The 23,918-nt window shown below is 50.5% G+C and overlaps 1 protein-coding gene across 1 annotated transcript; it reads right to left on the reverse strand.

The window, feature by feature from the left end:
* Positions 1–44: 44 nt before the first annotated feature.
* LOC136113844 (dynein axonemal heavy chain 9-like) lies at positions 45–20,239 on the reverse strand. The gene is made up of 8 exons (XM_071800105.1): positions 19,500–20,239; positions 9,485–9,643; positions 7,872–8,002; positions 6,028–6,239; positions 5,601–5,834; positions 2,925–3,092; positions 928–1,044; positions 45–203 (listed from the first exon to the last, which is right to left on the reverse strand). The coding sequence occupies exons 2-8, from the start codon at positions 9,640–9,642 to the stop codon at positions 45–47; spliced, it is 1,179 nt and encodes a 392-aa protein (XP_071656206.1). The 5' UTR covers position 9,643; positions 19,500–20,239.
* Positions 20,240–23,918: the final 3,679 nt, after the last annotated feature.

The raw sequence follows: 23,918 nt of genomic DNA on the forward strand, positions 1-23,918 counted from the left end.
ATCTCAATCAAACTCCCTGTAAAACCCATTTTACTCAGCACGTTCTACCTACCGAGCTTCAGCTCTGCCTGGATGTGCCGGGAGTAGATCAGCCTGGCGTGGTCCAGGGCCCTGCTGAACATGCTGATGAGGACGGAGTATTTGCCAGCAGCATCTGCAGCGACTACCGGTCGCTCCAAAAGGCTCCCGAACATGTCCAGCAGCTGTTGGGGTGAACACGCAGGAAAAGAAGAGGGGAAAAATTTACAACCCCGACTCCTGCAGAGAGATCAGCTGGGACCTTCCTCCCCAGCCCAGAGGCTTCAACACTGTCCGCACCGATGGGCACTTTGGAAAAAGGAAATTTGCTCCCTTTGTTACGGGGCCTCTCAGACTTTCTCTGGGGTTGGACCACATTCCAACTGTTGTTCTTCAAATGCTTCAAGATTTTCTATTTTTTTCAAAAAACTTACAAAGATAAACACTGTCACTTGCTAAAGTCTTTTCTACAAATGCTTATATTGATTTTTTTAAAAAACTACCATTTATTATTTCTGCAAGATAGATTAATTGATAAATAAACCAGCTTTGTTTCTAGAAAACCTGTTTCCAAAACTGAAACAGATCCATGTATTAATAATATTAACAAATTGATACTAACAATATCAATTCTCACCAGGAAATCCTAGAAAAAGCATGATTTCCCCCGACTTGCAGAGAGAGACACAAATATATCTCCTGGCATCCAAAAGCTTTGTGAGGGACCCACCAGCCTGAGCATCCCAAACCAAGAGCAGCCCAAAAGCTACAAGTCCCACTGTCCCACCAGCAAACACCAGCCCCATGTGCCTGTGGCTCCAGCACTGCCTGGTCTCCTCAGCGTGATTCTCACCGAGCCGGGTGCCCTGATTTCCCTTTTAGGGAAGAGCAAGGGAGCGATAAACAAACCTTGAAGGCGTGGTCCAAGTTGGAGGCGTCATCAAAAGCCTGGATGAAAATGGTGCCCAGCCGACGGTCCATGTCTTCTACTTTCTGCTGGAAACCAAAGGCATCCTGCTCAAAGTCCTGCACAAAGGCAAAACACAAGCTGTGAGGCTGCAAGATGGCACTAGGAAGGTACCTGTAACTCCTCGATCCAGAGATGCCCTCTCTTATTCACCGTGAACTAAGCCACTCCTCTGGCCAATCTTCAGCCATCGCAACGTGGCAAAGTCCTCACGAAGCTCGAGAACATTTCTGTGCTGTCCCATGGCTGAGATGTTGGCCCTTTCTCTGGGAGGGACCCTTTGGTCCTGAGGGCTTTCCACAGCCCACATGGCACTATCTTCAGCCTACAGGCAAGATGGACTATTTCCACACCCTCTCCCCCACCACTTGGCCTGAAGACCACACCATCATCCAGAAAACCCACGGATGCACCTGCTGAGTCCCAAATCCAACCTACTTTCAAGTCAAAACAAGCCTGTGGTTCCATGGTGAGCTGGTTGTGAGTGAGGCAGTTTCAAAACACTCGCACAGGTTGCCCAGAGAGGCTGTGGAGTCTCCACACTTGGACATAGGTAATCTTGGAGATATTTCACCTGACCAGTCACAGTCCTGCTCTAGCTGAGCCTGCTTTGAGCAGGGAAGGTGGACTGGGTGATCTCCAGAGGTCCTTTTCAAACTCAACAGTACTGGGTTTCTGTAATTTCCATCATCTTCTTGCACTGCTTTTCTTGCTTCAATTGTAATAAATCCTTTGAACTTCAAGAGTAACATCTATATTTGTTTTCCTACACGTAAAAGAGTCCAAATCAAAGACTGAACTTGACAGTCCGTGACAGTCCTTCTGTTCTAGCTTGGACAAAACCACTAAAAACGAGGTCATGTGTCTCTTTTCCAAAGGACAAAGTGCAAGGAAATAGCTTTTACTATTGCTACTGCTGAGCTCCAGCAGATCCAGATGCCATGTTTTAGCTAAAAAAAACGGCTCCAGCAGTGGCAGAGGGTGCAAAACCAGAGCACTGAAAGAACAAACATGACTCAGAGTCACACAAATGGCCATGGGGTCACCAAACCCAAGCCACCTCCTGCAGAGCCACTGTCACCTCTCCTCTGTGCCTGCCCTGCTGAAGGAGGGGTGCTATGGAGCAAGCAGCTTTCCAGCAAGAAACACTGGGGACGTGCCACCCCCTGCAGAGATGTACTGGGAGCTGCAGGAAGCAAAGCACGAGCCACCCATCCCCACACCAGGCAGGTCCCAGAGGGCTGGGAATATTCCTTTAATTAAAGCACTACTGATAATAAAATAGAGCATCCTTGAATTCTGAGAGCCCCAGATGCCATGTGTTCATCTAGGCAGGAGCGAACACATCCCAGAGATGATCTGAGTTGGCCCTCATCAGGCAAACTACCTTGTTTTTCCAAAACTAAGACAGAGTCTTATATTAATTTTTGCTGCAAAAGATGCTTACTTTTTTACATGTATAGCTGCCTGGACCCTATTTAAATTGACTTTTTTATGAACTGTAACTAGGGCTAATTTTTTGAATAGGGTTCATATTTCAAGCATCCTGAAAAATCATGCTATAGCTTGTTTTTGGGGTAGGTCTTATTTTTGGGGAAACATGGTAAATACCAAGAGCAGGAAAGCAAAGAGATGTGGGTGTTGGTATAGCTCTTATACCTCAGCAAGCACCATGTACAGCAAAAGCTTGTGCATAACTCATGGAAATCCCAGTTTCCCAGCTGCACTGATCTAAGGTGCTGATCTAGCAAGATATGTTAGATATAGACGTGCAAGAAGTCCCAAATCTCTGCAGGAAAGGCCAGCGGCTCCCTGTTCCCTCCAGTACCAGATCAGATCATAATGAAAGGAGGAAAGAGCTGGGAAGAAGACAGCAGGAAACTGCTGCTTTGGAAACATGCACATGTTCCTGATGTTCCCGCAAACTGGTCCCACCTACCGTGTTGGTCAGGTCAAGACAGTCATAGGTTCGCTCTGAAAACACCTTGTATGCCTCCTGGAATTCCTCATACATGTCCAGGACCTGCTGGCCCAGGGTCTTCCCTTTAATCCCACTGAATTCAATTTTCTCCAGCTTCATCAAGTCCAAGGAAGTTGCCAGGAGATCCTTCAAAGTCAACGGAGGGAGACACAGGTCATGATGTTGACAAAAGAAGATGACAACAGTTGTCACGACAGAGTTGCACTTGCTGAGGGACCTTCCCAAGCACAGCGCTGGTGCTCAGGCTGGGTGGCAGGGATGGGAAGGGGGGAGCCTGATCTGCCTGTCCTGAGCATCAGTGGCTGCTCATAACACGTCCCTGCCCAGTGAGACCTGCTGCAGCCACTAGAAATACCATGACAACTGTAAAATCGCTTTTAAGTGTATTTAAAGGACAGATCCAAAGCAGGATACGAGACTCTTATATGTCATCCAGCATAGCTAAGAATCCCAATTTTATAGGTATTAACCAAGGACAGATTTCTAATATTTACAGGTACCCAAACTGTCCAAAGCTCCTGCGCAGTCAAACCTCCACGTGTCCAAGTGGGTGTTGCAGCACCTGCCCCGCTGGCCCTCTCTGCTGAGGTGGCACACGGGTCCTTCCCTTCCCTTCCCATCCTCTGCAGCCTGGCAGTGTCACCTCTTGGGAAAATGTCCCGCTCCCCCAGTGGTGGTGGCAGCACTGGGCAGCTCTGCTGCCATCCCACCTCATCTGTCTCCCTAGGTAGGGCCAAGTAAGGGCTGGTTGAACGTCCATTGTCTCAGAGGACCAGGAGAAATGTGCACAGGAATGTACTGGTGGGCACTCTCTGCTTGCGCTTGTCCTGGGGCCACCCGAGCAGGGCAGCAGGTTTTACCACAGACACGTAATATGAAACAGTGCAACGAACCAAAGGAAAGGGATCCTTCCCTCTTCACGTGCTCATGGGCTACCCATGCACCAGTGTAACTGCAGCTTTTATGAAAATTCGAAAACAAATGCACATATGCATTCATATTCACTTCGACACACCAGCACATCCGCTTGAACAAATACCTAGTAAGGCAAAAAAATAATGTGGAAATACCAGTTGTCCCTTGCTTTGTCTTGCAAGGTTGCTTGAAATGAAGTGATGAGGGGAAATTGAGACGGAGAGAGATGCAGCAGTTTTCCTCATTAACAGGCTGGTGTGCACTATGCTTTTAATTATTGTTTTACAGCTCACTCCGCAGGCTCTCCCTCTGACTCCAGATACTGCAGCTTCTACTGTCCCTGGAGTGTGGGACAGCCACGGAAGGAGGAAACAGACACTGGTCAAAACGCACAGTGCCCCAGCTCAAAACCTCCCCACTGGCTTTTGTCTGCAGCCCATATCCACAGTGTGCCCACGGCATCCATGGAATCCCAGCAGTCAGTGCCCCAGAGCCTTTACAGGGTCCCAGTAAACCTGTCACCAACACTGTCCTCATGATAACCTGCAGTTATTCCTGTGTCTATTTATATTCCTCTCTACACTGACCAGCATAATTTGGTTTATTTCACATCAAACCCTACTGGAAACCATCATTATGAATACTTTTAAAATAGGCACCAGTCATGACAGTTTTCAACATAGTTAATTAAGGAACACATGAAAGTATATGGCACATTTAAAGCAGTAAAACTGCAAACACCAGCAACCTGTACACTGGCCATCCAACCCTACACACTGAGAACGCAGCAACAATCAACAAAGAAATTCATTTGGGATGTGTGTGGAGAGCAGATGAATGTGTGTGGTTAGCCACGTGAGAGAGAACAGGTACATGCAAGGTCTGTACAAGAGGTACATACAGTATCTGTATGAGAGGTATATACAGTGTCTGTATAACAGGTACATATGGTGTCTGTATGTCTGTGGTCTCCAGACACAGCCATGTGGTAAGGAGAGCATAGGGAGCTCCCACATTCACACTCAGACCTGCTCTCTGCAGAACATCTCCTGTGGCTCAAGGAGCCCTTGGCCACACTGGGAGCTCAGGGATGACACCCCAATGTCCCTGCCTCAGGTGACAGATCTGGCAAACAGGGACACCCCTGAGCCACAGCACCCCAGTTTGATGGACTATGAGGATGCGAAGGGACAACCTGGTGAGGAACGTGTCCCTGCTCCTCCCCAGGCCCACGTGGCACAGCCAAGGGGATCCTGCCATCTGGCCTCTCCAAGACAGGCAGGACCCAGCTCTAGGGTGTCATAGAATCATAGAACCATTTCAGTTGGAAGAGACCCTTAAGATCATTGAGTCCAACCATAACCTAAATCTGTCTCTGATGGCACCAGGAGACCTGGGAGATTACATTGCTTTATTTACAGCTGTGCAAACCACACCTCCAGTAATCCTCCTTTTCTTGCCCCAACAGGAGCAAGGAGTCCAACGGGACTCCTGAGAGCAAAAAACACACCTATCAACCTGACCAGCTTACATATGCACTGAGCAGGACATAGTAAAACACAGTCTTAGACTCGCTGTAACAGGAGACCTAACAGCAAAAGAGTGGCCCCATTCCCTGGTATCAGGTGAAGCTATAGAAAGGAAAGATGCCAGCAAGTGATCTCCTGGCTACAGAGTTCTCCTGACGGTTTGCAATGTTTTTCAAGACCAGAGTCTCACCTCCACCATCTCCAGTCTCTTCAGGAAGGTGTCCAGCCTCGCAAACACCATCGTGGAGCTGAAGTCCCACTCCCTCACTTCTTGGCCTGGTTCATAATACATGTGCAGTTTTTCCCTTCTCTCCTCAAATGCCTCTTTGAACATGTTCAGGATACCGAGCACCATTCGCACCTTGCCCAGGCTCTCCTCCATGTCCCCTTTCAGAAGGTCTTCTGGAGACAGGTACACCAGGGCCTGGAAGAGCAAAATCACACCTGAGAGGTCACTTCTGCCATCATGGAAAACAAGGACTTCTTGTGTTGAACACATTTGAACCTGTTTATTAAGTTAAATGTTGCCTAAAGAATCACTTTTCCAGGGAAGGACAATAGGACGAAGGGGAGAGGGGACACAGGGGACTGCAAACACAGGCATCACAGCCACAGACCTGCTCAATGAGAAGGTTGCAGATCTCCTGGAGCAGCACCACTATCCGCACGGGCATGTTGTAGTGCTTGGAGGTGACCCAGATCAAACACACCACGTGGAGCAGGGGGAGCAGGAAAGGCTTCACCTCGCTGAACTCAACCCTCTCTACGTCTTCCAAGCGGCGCTTGAGGGGTGTCAGGTGCAGGTGAACGTCCTGAGCTTCAGTCAAAGCTGTGTTGAGAGACGTGAGAAGCGGTAAGAACCACCCAGCTGCGGTGTGCTGGGTTCCCAGCTAGGTGCTGGCCTCACCACATGGAAAAGTGCCTGGGAAAAGAAACTGTCCTGACAAGCACTGAGCACCCTCAGCCACCTGTGTGCTGCAGGTCACTCACTCGTGAACATCACTCACCTGCGGCAGTAACCAGAACAGAAATAAGCTGATGTGATGGCAGGGGACAGGGAGCTGGGACAGGGCTTCGTGGAGAGCCTGAGTCCACAACTGCTAAAAAGTCACACGGAATTTGCCCAACAGCACCAAAAATACAGTGCTGCCATGGCTGTGAGCCATGGCCTTGCTGTACAGCACGACAGGCTGTACAGCCTTGGCCTGAGCCCTTTTTAGCTCAGTTTTGGCTCAAGCAACTCCTTGTCCAGTGGGCAGATGACGACGGCCCCACTAGTCCTGACTGTAATAGAAAACCTGTCAACAGTAAAGCAACTGATGTCTGACTCGTCGAAAGCTTTAGCTTAGCTCTGTACAGCTGTGTGGTTTTACCCTGAAGAATTACCCCAGAGCGCAAGCATTAATAAAACCAGATCGTTGTGCAATTAAACCTGTGGACCAACAAGAAGTGACAGAAGTGCTTGAATGCATGCAAAAATAACCCCTAAGGCCCAAGACCAAGGAAGAAGAGACTCCCACTATCAGCATCACCCTCCCAGCAAATCCACCAACAGCAGCCACACCAGTACAATGCCAGGGAAAGGGGCAGAGACTTAAAAGCAGGTGCACACAAATCTGAACTGCGCTGTAATGGAAATTAACAATTATAGTCCAAATTATCCAGTTAGGGTTAGTATCGCTGTAGCCGGATTAAAACCAAATATTTGTTGTATTTTGATTAAACCCTTAAAGTATTAATTAGTTCAACAATGAACCCTTGGCTCCTTATATAAGGGGTGTTTCTCCAGCCCATTTAAACTGCACAATGCAGAGTGTGACACAGATCCTTAAGAGATTCAATGTTTGCACGTGAAGTGGTGAAGAACAGTGTTTTCTGCCAGCACGTGCACAGCTAACACAGTCTGGATGGTTTCATTGTGCCAGAGAGCAGCTGGGTTGGACATGGATGTCCAGCTGTGTTGGTCTGCAGGGACAGACCAGCAGGACTACACTGTTTTTCACTACAGACAGGGATTTGCAACATTTCCTTGGGCTGCGCTCAACTCCCCTAAGCAAAGCAAAGCAAGGAAATTCGGGCTGCAGTGGCCAAAGCCTGAGAAGCAGCGCTCTAACAAAGCAGTCTTAGGTACAAGATCTGTCCTCTTAGTCTGAACTCCCATTCCTGCATAATAACACCAGAGGAGCTGGTGGAAGTTGAGGTGAGTCCTGTTAGAGTAATGCAAACACTTTATTACAGCAGAATAAATTCCCAAACCCATTCACCCTGAACTTTGGCAAGAGTCTGGCTCAACAGACCAGCGATGGAGCTTGTCCCAGCCTGGAAACAAAAGCCTAGACTCAAGCACAAGCAGCCCAGTCTCAATTCACAAACTAGAAAGATTTGGCTTGAAATCAGTCACACCAGGCCATGAAGAAAGGCCAGAAGCCAGCACTGTGGTAAAGTTGCCCCAGCATCTCACCTGCCTCAACATCCATTAGCATGGTTTTGAAGGCTGGGATGTAGCTGCTCTCAACTCTCTCCAGCAGCTCCATCATGTTCCTGACCTTCCTCGTTGTCAGCTGGTTGTAAATGCATTCCAGGTCATCACACCTACAGCAACCGAGACACAGAATCACAGAATCAGTTGGTTGGAAGAGACCCTCAAGATCATCGAGTCCAACCATAACCTAACCCCTGGCACTGCCCCGTGTCCCTGAGAGTGTCATCTCTGTGACTGTTCAACCCCTCCAGGAATGGTGACTCCACCACTGCCCTGGGCAGCCTGTTCCAATGCTTCACAACCCCTTCTGGGAAGAAATGTTTCCTAATATCCAACCTCAGCCTCCCCTGGCGCAACTTGAGGCCGTTTCCTCTGCTCCTGGCGCTTGTTCCTGGGGAGCAGAGCCCGACCCCCCCTGGCTCCAAGCTCCTTTCAGGCAGTGCAGAGATCAGAAGGTCTCCCCTCAGCTCCTGTTCTCCAGCTGAACCCCCCAGGTCCCTCAGCCACTCCCATCACACTTGTGCTCCAGCCCCTCACCAGCTCTATTCCCTTCTCTCAACTCACTCCACTACCTCAAGGTCTTTCTTGGCCTGAGGGGCCCAAAACTGATTTGAGGTTTGGCTTCCCCAGCGCTGAGTACAGTGGGACAGTCATTGCCCTGGGCCTGCTGGCCACACTGTTCTTGATGCACACCAGGATGCTGGTGGCCATGTTACCCACCTACACTGGGCCATCAGCTGTCCCCCAACATCATCTGTTTCCCCTGGGCCTGATTCAGGGCTTCCTCCAGCTACACATGGACTGTGGAAATGGGAGAAAGCTGCATGAGGCACAGACAAACCCTACAGGACAGAAAGTGCTGAGTTCAGCATGACAGCAGCTCTGCTACTGACAGAACATCGCTGAAAAAAAGCCATCGTGTTTCTGCAGGCATTAGCAACAGCTCTCCAGCCAGCAGGGCTTTGCCCCGAGTCAGCCTGAACCAGTACAGCACAAAGGTTTTCAAAGGGCAGGAGGAAATACCACTCCCAGGCTCCTGAGCATCTAAAGCCCCTCTGGCCCTGACAGATGAACAGCAGCCAGCTGAGATGCACCATTTCCAGACAGCCCCCAGCAGGTGTCCATCAGCAATTACTCCTGTGGATGGCTCCTAGTGAACAGTGACCAAAGAGTGCCCAGAGCGGGTGTGGAGTCTCCTTCTCTGAGACATTCGAACCCGCCTGGACCCACCTGTGTGATCTGCTCTGTGACCCTGCGTGAGCAGGGCTTGGACTGGGGGATCTGCAGAGGTCCCTTCAGCCCAACCAGCCTGGGATTCTGTAAAGGGCATTTCTGAAAAAAGTCCCTTGAGGTGTAGCCCCTGTGGTGGGGCTAAGTTAAAACACAGCCAGCTGCCCAGTGACCTCCCAGGCACTTTGCAGATCATGATGATTTTCTGTGCGGGAGCAATTTTCCTTAGTTGAAGCCTACATGAACCCCAAGTGGCCTGTTCTTCTCAACTCATGGAATTAGCAGCTCCACCACCAGCACTCTCCCTCTACACAAAACCAGCACCACAGGGCACCATGCACTGGCCAGGCTGCTCTGGGTACCTGTTCTTCCAGAACTCCAGCTCCACCTTCGGGTTCGGATTGCTGCCTTGCAGGAGAGGCTCTGAAGACTCTTTCTTCAGTGCCTCCTGGATCTGGTGGCTCCAGTCTACGATGGCCGACTCCATGGCATACACCAGAGATTTATCTATCCGTTCCATGCTGTAGTAAACAGAGTACGTGATTAACTTTGTTGATGTGCATTGCTCAGTTGGATCTACTTCCAATGGCCGTGTGGGCAGCTGGATTTTACAGGGTTTCACATTTCAAAACCACAAAACAATCAAACCCCATAAGATTTTGTCACTGGTTTAATATAGGAATTACTCTCTGGAGAAAACGGCTGAATGTCTGCAGCAGTGTGGGCAACAACACTGTTCATAAAGTGAATGGTGGAAATGAAGAGCCAGTCGCCACCTCTCTGCACAGCCAGTCATTGTCACATCAGATCCATTCAGGTTCAGGATCTGACCTGGAGACTCACACATCCAGCAAGATTCTCTCTCCCCATACCATTCTCCCTCAAAATATTCTACATCCCTGCAGTCATTAACTCACTTAATTCAGCAAGAAACACCACCAAGTGGGCTGGGAAGCTGAGGACAGGTCACCCCACTGCCTTGGAAGCAGTAACTTCTCACAAAATCCCACCCGCACCACGTCCTGTCTGAGGAGTGATTCATTCCACTGCACCCACACATCTCCTGGGGTTCCACAGGGGCACGCACGCAGCCCAGACACGATGACAACTTGATGTACAAACGCATCTGCTTCTCTGGACCTTCCAGAACCTGTTATTTTGGGGTGGTACTCACGATTTCTCATTTTCCAGATCAATGTCCTCAATTCCCTCTGAGCCAGCTGGGAGAGGCAGCAAGGTCTTGCCGTCTACTTGGCCAACAACTGTGAAAATGGTACTTTTGAGGTTGTGGACATGACGCACGATGTCTTGTGACACCACTTGTGGCCAGCCCTGATGGTTCTTCTTATTCGTTAGGATGGGCACGATCACCTACAGCGGGAGTCACGGAAGACCAATGGAGAAAAAAGTGCAGCAGGAGACGGACGGGCCACCAGGCTCTGAGGTCTGTGCTTGGCCAAGCCTGGAGACCCATATTCATTGCTGTCTCAAGCAGTTCCCATGTGAAATAGAGGCAGCTGATGATGAATGGGCATCTCTACAGGCCCACTTTATACAGCAGAACACCCTTTTCCCCAAATCCAAGCAGCCAAGGAGGGTGGAAGCCAGTAGGCAAAGTGAGCAGCCCCATCCCCAGGCTCTCCCAGCCTTTCAAGCCCGCAACTGGAGATGGCCCCATGGGCTGCTGTCCCTTGCCCTCACAACTGTCCCCGGTGCTTGGTCCCCATGTCCCTGCCCATGGGCACAGCCGTCAGGCTGCCCTTTGAGCCTGCCAGGGCTGGGCTGAGCTCAGTGTGCTGCAAGGGAAGGTCTGCTGGTACCCCCTGGGATACACTGGTGGTGAGGGTCCCCCAGGTCCCAGCTGCAGCCCACCAAACAGGAGCTTTGCCTTTATCAGCACTTTTACTGACCCGGCAGCATGGGGTTGTGGGGCTGGTCGGGGTTTGCCCAGATTTGAGCTGCTTTTGGCTTGTTTGAGCTGTGACAGCAACACCGTGTCTGTCACCTATCCTGGCTGGCTCTGCACTGGGACCAGCCTGTGGCAACAGCCTAACAAAGCCAGGTTGTCCCTAGTGACAAACAACAGCCCTTTGTGTTACTGGACTCAGGGTGGGGGTAGGGGAGGGGGGGGAGGTGACTAAAGGCATAAAAATAGCTGCAAATGGACATAAAATTGAAACGGAATAAAGCAGCTCAGCACCTCCATGGTGCTGTCCCAGGATGCTGAAGACTCTTTGGAACTGTGGCTGGCTCTGTAGACCCGAAGAAGACCCGACCAGCCACCTTCGTGCCCAGGGAGCCGTGGGAAGGGGGAGCACAACCCCAGGGAACACACGGGCAGGTGCTGACGAGTTCACCTTCAGCAGTTTTAGCTGCATTATTAGCAAGATGTGTCTCTATTACTTAAAGCATGTGGACTGCTAATGCCAGTGATGTTGTAACCAGGCAAATGATAGCCGTTCATTTTCTTTCTGACTGTTAAAATGATAACTGGACTCAGGACGAAGCCCCAGCCCACAGAGCAGGTGTGTTCCCTTCGGCACCGCAGGAGTGAAGCAACAAGTGGACAAGGTCACCAGCTGTGACCCCTCACCGAATAAAGACAAAGTGTGGGCAGAGGAACACACGACCCCAACCCCAGGAAATTCAAGACCTTTTTCACCTTCACGCAGACCCACCCCATCTGCCTGACCCAGCACCACCGCTGCTTTTGCCTTCAAGTGAAGCTTGAGAGGAAAATAGGATGAAAACCAGGCACAATCTGCTCCCTGCAGAAATACTGCATGTCTGCACAGGGGAGAGCAAAGCCTGCAAACACGCAGCTGGGACGCACAATCCCGGCTCCCAAAGGCATTCAGAAAACAGGATTTAACAGGATCTGCCAAAGTGTTCCTACCCCACCATCTACCCATAGCAGACGGTGCTTGCAATGCTATTGGCCAGCCGTGATGCAAAACCACTGTTTGTGCAGACTTCGCAAGACCACGGGGCTCATCAAAACAAAAGCTCCCCGTATAAATCATGTGTTTTCTCACAAAACCAGGATAACCAGTCTGGCAGCCTGCTCTTGGGAATCCAATCTATCAGTCACCATCTTAATATACCAAACATCATGATCAGAGCTTCTCAAATCCAGCAGCTCCTCTGCTTTCCCATTACAGCCTCATTCCTGAGACTTCTCCAGGTGAGGAGCCATCAGGAATAAACCGAAACAACATTGTCTAGTTCAGGCTAATAACACAGCAAAGCAAAAGCACTCGAACCTCTTGACGATCTCTTTAAGAAAACATCAGCCCACCTGAGATAACCCGACACTGAGCTACAGGAGGCTCCTGAACATCACAAAACACTTTTTCACTATGAGAGTAATCGAGCACTGGCCCAGGTTGCTCAAAGAGGTTGTGAAGTCTCCATCCTTAGAGATAATGAAGAGCTACCTGGACATGGCCCTGGGCAACTGGCTCTGGATGGCCCTGCTTGAGCAGGGGTTTGGAGTAGGTGACCTGCAGATGTCCCCTCCAGCACCTGTGGGTACATCAGTCCCACAAGGACCCCACTGATAGACAGAGCTGATGTGGATCAGCATTCAGGTGGTTTATATGAGTTCTAAAGCCGTCCATGGTACTGCAAAGGGCAGAGTTAAGGGTACAAGTGCATCAGCAGAGAAGGGAGGGAGGCCAAGGAGCCTGTCTGTAGGAGGGGACACCTTCCCCGCTGCCATGTGCGAGGGGCACCCGGTACTCATGGGTGCCAGGGCTCCCTCTGCACCTCCGGGGCTGCCCAGGCCTCACAGGATCCCAGCCTGGTTAGGTTGAAGGGATCTCTGCAGATCCCCCAGTCCAAGCCCTGCTCACGCAGGGTCACAGAGCAGATCACACAGGTGGGTCCAGGCGGGTTTCAATGTCTCAGAGAAGGAGACTCCACACCCGCCCTGGGCAGCCTGGGCCAGGCTCTGCCATCTCCCAGCAAACAAATTTCTCCTCATGTTGAGCCTGCCCCCGTGGCCCCTCATCCTCACCTCCTCCACGAGGGCGGCAAAGTGCCGCAGGGCATCGGCGGGCAGGTCCCCGCAGAGCAGCTCCCCGGGGCCGGCGCCGGGGGCCCGCAGGAAGAACAGCCCCTTGCGGCGGGCGGCGGGGGGCGGCGGGGGCGGCCCCAGCTCCAGCTCCCCGGCCGGGCCCCGCCAGAGCAGCAGCGCCGGCCCCGCCGTCCCCGCCAGGAAGCTCCGCAGCAGCGGCCCCGCCGCCTCCCCGCCTGCCCAGCGCTCCCAGCGCTCCGCCGGCACCCCCAGCCCCCGCGCCGCGCACCGGCACAGCCGCTCGGCGCCGGGCACCGGCTCCACCGCCTGCTCCATCCGGCCGGCACCGGCGGGCGTTTGCGGGGAAGAGCCGCGTTGCCCGGGGGAAGGGACACTGCGAGGAGCCGGGGGCGGGCCGGGGCGGGACCCAGCTCGCCTGGGAGACGCAGCTGCCCCGGGCAACCACGGCTATCAACACAAGCTGGGGATGGAGGGCCTGAGAGCAGCCCTGCGAAGGACTTGGGGGTGCTGGGGGATGCTCCCTCTGCGGGGGGTCTGGATACCACTGGATCCACCTGGGCACCCCCAAAGTGGCTTTTTAGCACTTATTTTTCTCCTGAAAAAGCAAACACAGTGGGGCTTTCTCCAACCTGGTTTGGCCTTTAGGAAGGGAAGAGCAGAAGAAGGGGCCTTGGAGACTAGAACCACTACGCAAACATTTGATTAGGGAGACAGGAGCTAGAGATTTGTCTGTCACTGTGGAAGAGGTGACAGCGGTGTGATCTTTGCCTCCAGACTAATCCCAAAAATATGCCCAAGCTAGAAATGGGTCAAATGGGGAACGGGAATGGTCCTGGACCACAACGGCAAACTGATTGTTCAGAACTCCCAGGAAAAGGGGGGTACCGATATTTGTTGGTATTAACTGATGTTTTTTCAGGTTGGCCAGAAGCGTTCCCTACCAGGACAGCAAAAGCTTAGGAGGTGACTACAACACTGATACACAAAATAATACCAAGGCTTGGAGGCCCAGCTGTTAGATCCTCTGATTGAGGGCCACATTTTACTGACGAGTATGTGAAGTCTTTTGCAGAAAACTTTGAAACCATAACAGGAAGGTCCATTTCAAGACCCCCTGACTGCTACCAATATCAGAGAACAGAATGCCTGGATTCGCCATTCTAGAGTGAAGAAAGCCTGCGAAACACCACGGAGGGTAACCCGGGCGCAACCTGGAAAACTCTGTTTTTCACAGTCACCTTTTGGTCCTTCTGGGGGACCAGCCTGGGTGGTGCTTCCCGCATTGGGAAGAAGAAACCCAAAAGAACAAACAAGTAGAATTTCTGGTAGATATGGGGGCAACACTAATGAAAACCTGGACAGAAGAAACTTCAACCCCATGACGGGAGGGGCCTTTTTCTTGTTTTGTTAACTACAGAACCAGCTGTTTGGAAGCAGAGAAAAGATGGACACACGTCTCTCAAGCTAAAGGACCCCTGACGGAAGAAAGAACCTTGAAAGTATCTCAAGAACCGGGCGAACTGAAATTGAAGTTGACTCGGGGTTGTAAATGGACTGTGGTATAAGCATATCCACAAAGGGAACTTACCAACAGGATTGTGTAAGAAATGTCTAAGAATAGAAGATCAGGAAACCAGAGCTCGGTTGAGGATTCCAGTTGCCACTGGAAGAATAGAAAAAAAATAGCCAAGAATGGTGGGAGGTATTTACTGAAGGGGTGAATGGGAATTCAGAGAGTCCACCAGTGATGAAAAGAATAGAGTGCAGACAGAGAAATCAAATTCCGTGTTGCTCCTGTTGTTCCTAGGAAGTGAAGGCCAAGAGCTGGGAAACGATAATCGCCACGCTAACGACAAAAACAGGAAAGGCGGGGACACGGCCCTCGCTGCCGAGAAGACGACGAACTCGGCTGCCGGCTGCAACCTGCTCGGCCAGAGAGCGTGGAAACCTGGACCTGATCCTCTTGCCAGGAGCGGTGACTTATTCTTCCCAACTTAGCCTGGCTAATCCCTGTACCAAGTGCTACGAGCGTGTGAGAATAGGAAGACTAACCCAGTATGTTCTACATTATCACACTCGTATTAATTCTGGATGTTATGATAGAACAAAATTGGAGAAGCGTGAAATCCAAGGGCAGAAATTATGGGTAGCAACTCACCTAGAGAAAGGTGGACTCGCTGTAGGCTCTGCCTCCTGCCCTAGGGGAGAACAGAGCATCTGTTTTACACAAGCTGGTAGGAGGGGCTATTCAGATGGAGGGGGAGTGCAAGACAAAACTTGAAACAGAGAGGAGTTTAATAAATGCCCCATAGGAGGAATGCAAACTTGGAAAGATGGTGAATGGCCTGCACAAAGAATATTTGAATACTATGATCCAGCCACATGGGCCCAAGATGGAAACTGGGGATCCCGTAGCCCTATATATATGCTAAACCAAATTATTCGGTTGCAAGCAGTGGTTGAAATAATAAGCAACCAGACGGCTGAGGCACCGAATCTCATAGCGAGACAATTGTCTCAGACCAGAGCTGCAGTGTACCAAAATCAGGGAGCGTGAGATTGGCTTTTAGCTGAAGAGAGGGGGGCGTCTGTGGGAAACTGAATACTTCGGAGTGTTGTTTGGAAAGAGATAACGATGGGGAAGCCATAATGAAAATAGCAGAGGAGATAAAACGCGTTGCACATGTACCAGTACAGAAATGGAATTCTATACTTACTAGCCATTGGTGGGGTAACTTATTTGGGGGAGCCTGGTGGAAGAAAATAGGCTTCATGATAGTATGTGCATTTCTGGGTTTACTGTTTGAGCCACGTATGACCCCCTGCTTTGTTCGGTTAATACATTCAGTAGTCCAAGCCATGCAAATCTCAGGCACGCCTATAGATCCTGAAATGGCAGCAAAAGGAACGGGGTATAAACTAATGATTTTAAAAGATAACACCAAACTGGACCTGGCCATCGCACTGGGAAGAAGAAACCCAAAAGGAAAGCGCTAGGAACTGCAGTGAGCGGGGTCACCACGCCAAAGAGCGCGAGCTCCCGCTGCAGCCCAACAGATGCCATTGCTGCCGGGGCACCAGCCACCCGGTCATCAGCTGCCCCAGAAGAGCAACACGAATGTTTTGTTCAACATGAGAATTTGTTTGTTCTTTGAGGGAGAAAGATAAGTCTTCTCCTGTCGAAGCAGCCTTCTTACTTGTGGTCTGAGAAAAGGTTAAATAGGGAATCATCATGTTAGTACAAGAATTTACTAACCTTCCCGAAAAGGGGGGAACTGACAGAGGGAACTAACTAACTAACTAACCCATTATGTTAAGAAAAAACAGAACCTCGTCGAATGCCAAGGTAAGAGGTTTTACAGCACCTAGATGAAAACTTGAGAAGACGAGATAACGAAGATTTACAGCAAAAGGGGGAACCAGTCTGATTTCAATCGACTTGGCAGCTTGGGTTCCAGTCCACTCAACATAATGAGCCAAAGGTAAAGAGGTCACTGTGACGAGGCTGAAGGAGCCTTCATCCAAAGACCCTCCTCAAGACCACCAGATGGCACTGCGCAGGTGCAACAGGGAGGGGTCAAGGGGGAGACTCTATAACCGTTCATTGCTCACTGTCCATCCCCTAAACTCTGTGCTCCAAATAACACTGTACCAGGAGGGGCAATGAGAGACAGTAACAAAAACTGTGCACTTATTTAAATCATCCTTAGACTCAGTCCCCTTGGACACGTTTCTTTTCATAACTCCATTCTCTTTAGCTCTGTACATCCCCACAGTTAAGGATGTGGCAATCATCTACTCAAATTGTTAGGGAACCTTCAGTTTCAGTGACGTTTGTTAAGTAACCCATTTGTAAATTCTACATACACAGGACTAACAATCCCCAAAGGTTTCATTTCATTTTCATCTCTGTATCTTTAGTCGAAGGGGGTCATCAGTTGTCAATACTTGCCACTCGTCATTGTCCTTTGGAGGTTCCATTGGCTCTTTAATCCGTGTCTAATGAGTCCACCCTTTCTCAGCTGGTCGTACCACTGTCTCGGTGAGCAGCAGAACTTGAAATGCTCCTTCCCAATCTGGCTGAAGCTTCCGTTTCTCTCCAGGATTTGACCAGGACCCAGTTTTCAGGCTGAAACTTGTGAGCTGCAAACTCTAAAGGCAGAGTTTGTGCCAGAAGGCCTTGTGCCTGAGAGAAGATAGGCAAGACAACCCGAGTATACAGTTTTTGAGAAATAAATCCTTAGTTTCAAACTGTGGAGGTCCACCTGTTATTAAACTTTTGCTACCACTGCTGCTGCGGCAGTGCTCAGGAGGAAAGCTTCTCCCCAGCTGGCAAGGTGATCAACCAACACTAGTATGTATTTAATTCGACCAGCTACAGGCAAATCACCTTGAATATTTTGAGAGAGTTGTAAACTTGGACCCTGCCCTCCTGCAGGCTGCTTTTTAAGTGCCTTTTTATTTAGTCTTTTACAAACCACCCATCTTTCACAAATTTGCTTGGCTATAGTATAAATTCCCGTATTACGTCACACATTGCTGGTGTTCCCCAATAACTCTCCTGATGTAGAATCGCTAATACCTCCCTCATGATTTGCTTATTTAACATTTCTCCACCATCTGGGAGTACCCATTTCCCACTCTGTTCCCTGGCTCCTAATTCTTGGAGGACTACTTCTTATTTTTCATCAAAAACTGGAATTTCCTGTGAGGCCAGGACCTCAAGCGTGAGATAACTTACAGTTATCACTTCAGGTTTTAAGGCTGCTTCTCAGGCCATTTCATCTGATAACCAATTTCCCCTGACACAAAAGGAGTTTCCCCTCTGATGTCCCAATGGACATCATGTACTACAGCCACTTCTATTGGTGACATCAGATTATGTAACACTTGTCCAACTGGTTCTTCACAAACCAATTCTTTCCCTTTGCTATTAATTAGACCCCATTCTTCCCAGATTTTCCCAAAGGTGTGCACTACTCCAAATGCATATCTAGAACCGTTACAGATGGTACCTTCTTTTCCATCTAACATTTGCAGTGCCTGATTGACAGCGTATAGCTGGCATGTTTGAGCTGACCAGTTCTTAGGTAACCTGCCCGTTTCTTATTTCACCACTCACACCTTCAACGATGGCACACCCATTGTGTCTTTTCCCCTGAATTATCCCTGAAGTCCCATCTATGAGGAGGTGCAGCCCATTGTCATCTCTCCTCAGGAAAGCAGCAGGGTTTAATTTCCTGCTTTCTTTCACCAGAAGAGCGGTGACTGCTGCAGTTTGCACACACTCAAGACACTGGCTCTAAGAGCTTAGATAAGTGTGCCACTGGCTGTCGCTTCCCCCCAGCCCACTTGCTGGTGGAGCAGTGTGGGAGGCAGAACAGGCCACCCTGTGCAAGCATTGCTCAACAGTACCAAAAACATCTCTGTATTATCAACACTGCTTTTAGCACGAATCAAAAAACATAGTCCCATACTAGGTACCACAAAGAACATTAACTCCACCCTGGCCAAAACCAACACAAACTTCCAGGTAATAGAATAGCTCTCAAATTTTCTCCTTATCACCCCCCCAGGCAGTAACTGTGCTTCCACACCCAGAGCCTGTAAAACGTTTGTCTCTAATAAATAAGCTGGGGAATCTTCCACTAATATATTCCTTCCCCACACACTTTTAATTCTTATTATCACAGATAGGGCTGCGGCGCCGCTCCCCGCGGCCGCCGTCCTGTCCGCGCGAGAGACCGCCCCGCCGCCATCTCTAGTGAGGGCACAGCGGCCGCGCTCTCCCCGCCCCGCCACAGACACCTCATCAGCCACCGCCCGAACGGCGCCGGTACCCGAGGAGGAGGACTCGAAGGACGTTAACTCCCCCTCCTCGGCGGGGTGCGCCGCCCGCTTCCCAAGAGCGGCTCCCAGAGCGACCAGCTCCCCTCCTCCCCGGCGGCACGGGGCACGGCCTCAGTGCGGCGGCTTCACTGCCCGCGCCGAAGATGGCGGCGCGACGGGAGCGGGAAAGCGTGAGGCGCTGCAGGCGGCAGGCCCGGCCCGGGAGCCCCCAGCCGCTCCTGCTCCCACGCACCCCCCCCGTTTGCTTTACATTTGTGTATCGTATATAAATGGAGAAACAAGGAGCAGCGGCACGGAGCAGGCTGCTGGGTACGAGGTGTTCCCTCAGCACACACACCCACACCCCCCCCGTCCCGGGCCGGGCCGCTCCGCACGAAAGGGAAGGTGAGGGAAAAACAAAAACTAAAGGCACAGAGGCGTCCTGGCTGAAGCCGAGCTGTGCTCATCTACCCTTTGAATGACAATTCCAAAGGCACATCCCCACTTACGAAAGCTGGCGGCTCCACAGGGTCCCCAGCAGACACAACCACCAGCCGGCGGGGCGGGGGGGGCTCTGCAGGGTCCGCAGTCTGAGGACAACGCTCCGCCCGCAGCCCCGCACCGAAACCGCCGGAAGGCCCCACAGCCTCCTTGTCAAGCCCAAGGGAATCCGAGCTGGGCCCGTATACGGTCAGTGCTCCAGAAGCTTCCCTGCTCCCAGGCGTTTCACTAAACGAGGGCCCCGTCTGTCAGCCGAGGGCTGTGGGCGTGACCAGAGCGCCCATCAAACGGAAGTGCCGGGCGCTTTCCTGCGGCTGCAAAGTGCTGCGACATGGGGCTGTGGGCCCCCCGGGGCGGGGCGCGGAGCTGCTGCGTCCCCCCAGTTCTGGGTCCCCCGACCCAGAGCAAAGCGCTCCCCTCCTCCGGCTGCCGACAGTCAGCCCGGCTTCTTGCACAGCCCCCTGGTTACCCCCTCACCCCGTCCCCCCAGTTAGTCCCAGGGGGTGTTTCTGAAGCCCATGGACACCTCAGCCCCACCCGGGGTGCAGGATGGGCCTTTGCTGGCTCTGCCCTGGTGCCCACCGGTTTGCTGCCAGTGCTCCCTCTGGGGGGGCCCTGGGTACCACCGGATCCACCTGGGCACCCCCAAAGTGCCTTTTTAGCGCTTATTTTTCTCCTGAAAAGCAAACACAGCGGGGCTTTCTGCCATCCTGCCCCAGGGACCCCCACTCAGACCGCACCGGCGCTTGGTTGCTGTGTGCACATACGCAGGCACATCGCAAGAAGAGCCAGAGGCCACGGATGCATTTGCAAAGAGCAAGTTTTATTTTAGTTCCCTCTCTACTGGGGGATCTCCGAAGCCACACCTGAGCTCCCAGGCAGAGGTGACACAAACGGGGACGCAGGCGCTGGTCAGTTCAGCCCTGCTGGAAGATCGCTGGGCCTGCTGAGCTCGCCTGTATTTCAAGGCTTCAGGCAGGCGCAGCCTCCCGCTCTTTCTCACAACAAAGCAGGAATCTCAGACACAGTGATAAGGTGCCCAGAGTTTCTCCCAGGCCTGTGTTATCTAACACAGAGCTTCTACTCATCCAGCACACAAGGTCAGTCAGACAATTAGTGTGATGTGTGTGCTTTTTCTACAGACAGGTGCAAGTCACTTGAGCGTATTTACATTTAACTAACCTCCTCGCCACATCTTCCCCTATATCCCCATACATTCCACCCCCTCGCTCACGTGACTTGCTTCTCCTGGGGTCAAAGAAGCCAGAATTGTTCATTTGGGCTTGTGAGGTGTAGCACAGAGCAATTTACAGGGGCACACAATAAACACATACAGAAAAAGGAAAAAGCATATTTCTACAATAATCAGGTGTCCCATTCATCTTGTCAGGGAATTAAACGAGTCATTCAGCCAGGCCTTAGTTCCAAAGATGCAAGATGTTGTCTTCCATGCTGGCTAGTTCATCATCTGTGTTGAAAGAACACATGACTTCAAAATCAAAGCAGCATTTGCAGCTACTGCCTACTCAGAGAAACAACAGTAAGAAAGATTAGTGTTAAAATCGCTTAGCATAGCACAATTCTGTAACACAGCTATGGGGGTTGTCACCTTCCAGTAATACATACGCTGCTGCTCCAGCTCCTTCAGCTGGTATCACTGGGTTTAACAACCTGTTGTGGGCTAATTGCTTACACACACTGGAAAGTCGTGGCCTGCACTTTTTCAGATTGGAATTCAGTTGGATGTTGAGTCTGTGACACCAATAACATTGTTCCAGTGCTGTCTCCTCTAGATAAAACACAGGTGTTCACTGAAGATACCTGAAATACAAGAACTCGAGAATCTGATATTAGTAAAGGATGTAACATAAGAGGAGAAGTCAGGGTACAAAACCATACAGCATTCTCTGGAGTCATATAAATTTTCACATCTCGATCAATAGGCTGCAGTCCCACTTCACAATCCGTTGGTGTGAATAATTTCATTTCCCCTGTAGTTAGTGGTGACACTATATCCACAGCAGTGTATACATATTGCCACCCCCTAGATGGGGATACGGGGCCAATATAATCAACCTGACAGGTATTTGAGGCCCACTGACCCCGTTTTACCTTTCCCTGTGCTCTTAAATGTAGCTGTGTACAAGCAGCACAATGATGTGAGCATGTTTTACAAGTATATAACAGCAAAGGGGTTTGATTGTGACCAATGTCCCATGTGTGTGCAGCATAAGCTGATCCATGTCCACAAGCTATATGCACATTTAGAGCTTGAGCATGCAGCTCAGCAGAGATCATATTATCTGCTTTCTTACTGTTTTGAGACTCAAATGAATCAACTTTATTGTGCTCTGCTATTAACTCTTTACAAGGGGAACCCTCCTCCACAGAAGATGTAGGGATGGAAATTCTCCAAGGCCCTAAAAATCCTAAAAAGGCATGTAATTGTTTTACTGCAGCTGGTACAGAAAACTGCTGGACTGTGTGCTGTACTTTAACTGGTGTTTCTCTAAGCTGCCTATGCCAAACTATTTCTAAAAATAGTACAGTAGCACAAGGGCCCTGTATTTTCATCAGAGTAATTGCCCAGCCCTGGTCCTGCAAATGCGCCTTCAAAAATTCAGCAGCTGCTTCAGTTTCTTGTTGTGACACTGCCATGATCAACAGATTATCAATATCATGGCAACCAGTAACAGTACCCGACCATAGTGCTCTATCAGCTACTATGATTTGGTGGCAGACGGAGGGACTGTGTTTGTATCTCTGAGACAATACTCGGCAAGTATATTGCTTTTGTTGCCAGGTAAAGGCAAACTGGTCTCGCCCTGAGGTGGCAGTTGGGGTGCAGGGTGGGTGCAGTGTGGGCGGGGGGGCTGGGGCTGGTTGGCTTTTCTGCATAAGCATTAACTTTTGCAAGCAGCAAAAAATTTGTGATGGCATGATCCCGCTTATTTCTGATTGTGGGATACCAGCTTGTACTAAATCATTCCACATTAGTGTTCTCATCACCTGTGCTGTAACTCTTCTCAGTTTTGCCATATTTCCATTATCCACCACCCAAACAGAGGGTCCTGAAATTACAGCCCCAATTCCGCTCAAGGCATTTGTTGGAGTGCCTGCATTACCTATAGCACTTGTCACTGCTACCCTGTCCGAATCGGATCCCATAATCAATGCATACACCACCCCCATCTGCTGCACTAAATCAATACTTTCCTCCAATGTGCACCAATTTCCACGGGACAACACAGATTCAACAGGTTCAGCATATGCCGTTAAAACTGCTGCACACAAACATTGATACAGCACAGGTGCAATAATATCTTGCCTGTCCGGACCTCCGACAGTTTGCAGCTGAGCATATTGTTGTTGTATCTGATCATCATAGGCTATAGGGCTTAAGAAAACTTGTTCATCTGCTAATAAATGGATAGACACAGCTCCACTATCCCAAGCTGGCAAAATCTGTGCCGGAATTCCTTCCCCACTCGTTTGCTGAGAGATCTCTGAAAATGCCGTTAACTCCTTCGGAGAGTGAGTATGTGCTACCTGCCCCCCCTCATCTGCTTGTTCCTGCTGCAGCACCATTTGTATGGGGGGTTGTGCTCCCACCGCTTCCCTGCCATTTAAGTCAGGGTCAAATTCAGACTCAATATTGGAGTCTGAGGATTCACTCCAAATATTTCCATCCCATTCCTTGGGATTCCAAGAGTGTTTTGTGGTAAGAGTACAAACCTGAGAACACAAAAACTCACTTTTGGCATGTTTTTCCTTTTGTTCCTTAGCAATACATGCTAGCAACCGGTCTACATTATCTTGCAGCTCATAGCACCGCTCTGCTTGAACAGTAATTACTTCTTGTGCGATCGCCTTTGCATCCTGCAAAATCTCAACCTCCTTTTCCAATTCTCTTATTTTACTCTTCAACGCAACAACATCACGATCAAGAGCATTAAGACCGGTAACAAATAACCATCCCAATCTTCCCGCTAATTTGCGAGAAGAAGTTGATGCTGCCCTCCATGGAAGCTTAAGCATAGCTGCTTGAATTACCTGGGGGGTAATCACCGCCCCATCATCAAACCGAGGCCATGACTCCGGTGGAGTGAATTCAGACAGGAGAGCAGCCACGGGAGCCCAGCGCTCCGTACTGGGCCATCCCGGAATTTGGGGAGTCACCCTCGAGGCCTCCCCTGTCCCCGTTTTTTTTGCAAACCACAGCATGGCTGGTTCTAGCGACTGCCGACTACGCCAAATGTGTGCACATACGCAGGCACATCACAAGAAGAGCCAGAGGCCACGGATGCATTTGCAAAGAGCAAGTTTTATTTTAGTTCCCTCTCTACTGGGGGATCTCCGAAGCCACACCTGAGCTCCCAGGCAGAGGTGACACAAACGGGGACGCAGGCGCTGGTCAGTTCAGCCCT

Source organism: Patagioenas fasciata, chromosome 29 (assembly GCF_037038585.1).
Source record: "Patagioenas fasciata isolate bPatFas1 chromosome 29, bPatFas1.hap1, whole genome shotgun sequence".
Lineage (NCBI taxonomy): Eukaryota > Metazoa > Chordata > Aves > Columbiformes > Columbidae > Patagioenas > Patagioenas fasciata.